General features: G+C 44.4%; 1 protein-coding gene across 1 annotated transcript; it reads left to right on the top strand.

Moving 5' to 3' along the window:
- The first annotated feature begins 1,922 nt into the window (after positions 1 to 1,922).
- LOC142856866 (alpha-defensin 9-like) lies at positions 1,923 to 2,561 on the top strand. The gene is made up of 2 exons (XM_075984507.1): positions 1,923 to 2,094; positions 2,452 to 2,561. The coding sequence occupies exons 1-2, from the start codon at positions 1,923 to 1,925 to the stop codon at positions 2,559 to 2,561; spliced, it is 282 nt and encodes a 93-aa protein (XP_075840622.1).
- The last annotated feature ends 458 nt before the right edge of the window (positions 2,562 to 3,019 follow it).

The raw sequence follows: 3,019 nt of genomic DNA, 5'->3' as shown, positions 1-3,019 counted from the left end.
GTGCTCTGTGCACTGGCACCCAGTTAGCGCGCTTCGGGCAAGGAGGCTGGAGGTTAAAATACACAGACACACACAGACAGAGATACAGCGACACAGGTCATCCTTGAATTCCCCAAGAATGCCCCCTTTATTGTGTTCAGGGGCAGATTATATAGAGATAGCCATGCCCCAGCCAAACCCACCAGAAACCACTCTCCTGCCATCAGGAACTCCTGAAGGTCTCATGCTCAGAGCAGCTGTAGGCACTCAGATCAGGGGATTACAAGAAATTCAGAATCTGGGGTCTCACTGCTCCCAACAGTAAATGACATACAATCTTAGAAAGATACTTCAAGTATCCATGATGTTTGTCATATTGGCTTCATGATGGTCAGCAGCATGATCAGCTCTCACAGGTGTATTATGGATGGAAACAGTGGAGCATATATGATTTTATATGTATCACTGGGGTAGTGTAGTAATAAAACCAGCATTTCTGCTTGTAGATATATAATCTAAACAATTATTGTTTTAGGCTATATGGTATATTTATATGTATTTTTTAATGTTCCTGTATCCATATAATCATATATATGGATGTTTTCCTGCTGTGGGAGTCCCCTCTGTGTGCTGTAATTACCATTAATGAATAAAGAAATTGCTTTGGACATCTAGCAAGGCAGAACTCAGATAGGCAAGGACAGCTAGGCTGAATGCTGGGAGGGAGAAGGGAGGAGTCAGAGAGATGCCATGAGCCCCACTGGGAGACATTGGAACTTTAGCCGATAACTCACAGCCACATGGTCATACACAGATTAATAGAAATGAGTTAAATTAATATGTAAGAGTTAGCCAGTAAGAAACTAGAGCTAATGGGCCAAGCAGTGATTTAATTAATACGGTTTCTGTATGATTATTTTGGTTCTAAGCTAGCTGGGCAGCTGGGAACCAAGAAGTGGCTCACTCCCTCCAACATTTTCCTGCTAATTAGAAAAGCAAAGAAACAACTAAATTCTACTCATTAGCAAAGAATCTCAGTTTTTAAAATGAGAAAAAAAATTTTGCATGCTCACTATGAGTAAAATAATCTTCCTGGGGAGTGCAGAACAGGGTCCTGGTGAATACTGGTGGTTGCCTGGAGCTCGAGGACCAGAGCATTTCCTAGCGTGGCTGAGGATGAGAAACAGCTTTCAACACTTCTTACTGTGTGGTATTTATTGCACCTTAATTCTCATCTCCTAAAAGTACAAGTCCAAGATCTGAGCCGTGAGTCACAGGGCATCATTTGATGCTCCCGAAGTATGAGGAGGAGGCACCTGGAATGCATTCATGAGATGTGTTCAGGTCATGGTGGCTTCTTCAGACCAACTTGGCAACTTGGTCTAGCGTCACTCTGACCAACTCTGTCCCTCATTTCCTGGTCAGCTCGATTCACCGGGCCATCTTACTTTCTCCATAATGGGCCCAAAGGAAGTGATTCACAAAGTCTTCCTTCGTGAGGGAGATAATACCCCAGAATCAGTCAAAGAACTGGCTTTCTAACCCACAGGTATTCAGGTCTCAAAACACAAAAATCCTGTGTTCTGTGAGGTTACAAGCCTGTAAAATGCCCACCTCTTTTCCTTCCTGATCACAGGAAAGTAAATACTAAAGCAGATGGGAAACAGGAGAAGACAGCAAGGCCATTTTATCATTGTTAGCTGGAAGGGAGGGCTGTCACTGAACACACAGACCAACACCATGAAGGCAGCTGTGAGAACAGAGGAACATCAAAAGATAACATCTTGAGGAACACAGTTTCTCCTAGTTAATATCAGTGCATGTCCTCTCTACCTAGAGGGCCTGTCTCTGCACCTTCTATGACAGCCCTATAAATGCAGGCTGGCCCCTCAGTCACCACACACTGGGCTCCTGCTCACCCTTCCTCCAGGTGTCTCTCAGTCATGAAGACACTTGTCCTCTTCTCTGCCCTTATGCTTCTGGCCTTTCAGGCCCAGGCTAATCCTCTCCCAGAACCAAATGAAGAGGCTAAAAATAAGGAGCAGCCAGGGGTAGAGGACCAGGATGTGTCCATCTCCTTTGGAAGTCCAGAAGGCTCTGCTCTGCAAGATGCAGGTGAGTGGTGACGCCCAGTTGATAGCGGGTTGGGTTGTAGCCTCCTGAGTGAGGGTGGAAGACGTACCCTGGAATCCTGCTAAGAGCTGTGTGATTCGGGTAGGTAACTTCTGTTGGTCCTCTAGGATCTTCACTGTCATATTTGGAGGAATGACAGTGAGAGTCAAAAAGTATAATTGATCAATGCTTGTTAAATGTATGATTTCCAGTGGTTGGAGTTAATCACAGTGCTGGATGTGATGTCACCAACACAAACAAACCTCCCCTGTACCATGTATCATGCATCTTCACTGTACTGTATGTGATTGCATACTGCTGGCTACCATACTTACTGCCTGATGTTCTCTGTTCCCTCAGCCTTTAAAACGGACTTCTCATGCTCCTGTAAAAAATCCTGTAATTTTTATGAAAATGTCGCTGGATTCTGCAGCAAAGGTCTTATACGTTATCTATTCTGCTGTAAATGAGACCAGAGACAAGATCACCACGTGCTCTGAGACTTCGTCATCTGTCACTATCTTATACTTAGCCTCCCTGATTTTTCCTTCTCCAATAAATTTACTTGCAGAAGAAGAACTTGTTTTTATGTTTCTTTGATGCTTTCCATGTGACTTAGTCAGGACTCTGCTAAGTAGCAGAATCTTCAATAAATCCCTTATAAAGGAAGTCTTGGTTACAGGTTAGTAGTCAATTCAAGGGTGAGCAGAGGGTAGGTACAAAGGCACATCTCAGTGACTCTGCTCTAGCTCCTTCTCCTGTCTATCAACTCTGCTGTCCTTTACATGGGACTCACCCTCAGAACCATGTCCCACATTCCCACGATCCCTTCTTCTATTGAAGGACATTTAGCTGTTTCCATTCTCCAGCCATTGTGAGCGCAGCAGCAATGCACATGACTGACAAGTATCTGTGGAGCAGGATGCTG

This window comes from Microtus pennsylvanicus, chromosome 9, assembly GCF_037038515.1.
Source record: "Microtus pennsylvanicus isolate mMicPen1 chromosome 9, mMicPen1.hap1, whole genome shotgun sequence".
NCBI lineage: Eukaryota > Metazoa > Chordata > Mammalia > Rodentia > Cricetidae > Microtus > Microtus pennsylvanicus.
The sequence above is the reverse complement of the archived record's forward strand: the minus strand, read 5'-3'. Positions and strand labels throughout refer to the sequence as shown.

Bases quoted from the DNA above. Each gene is read 5' to 3' on its own strand.
- LOC142856866 (XM_075984507.1), top strand. From the start codon at position 1,923: ATGAAGACACTTGTCCTCTTCTCTGCCCTTATGCTTCTGGCCTTTCAG. The intron at 2,095-2,451 runs GTGAGTGGTGAC...CTGTTCCCTCAG, and splicing joins CTCTGCTCTGCAAGATGCAG to CCTTTAAAACGGACTTCTCA.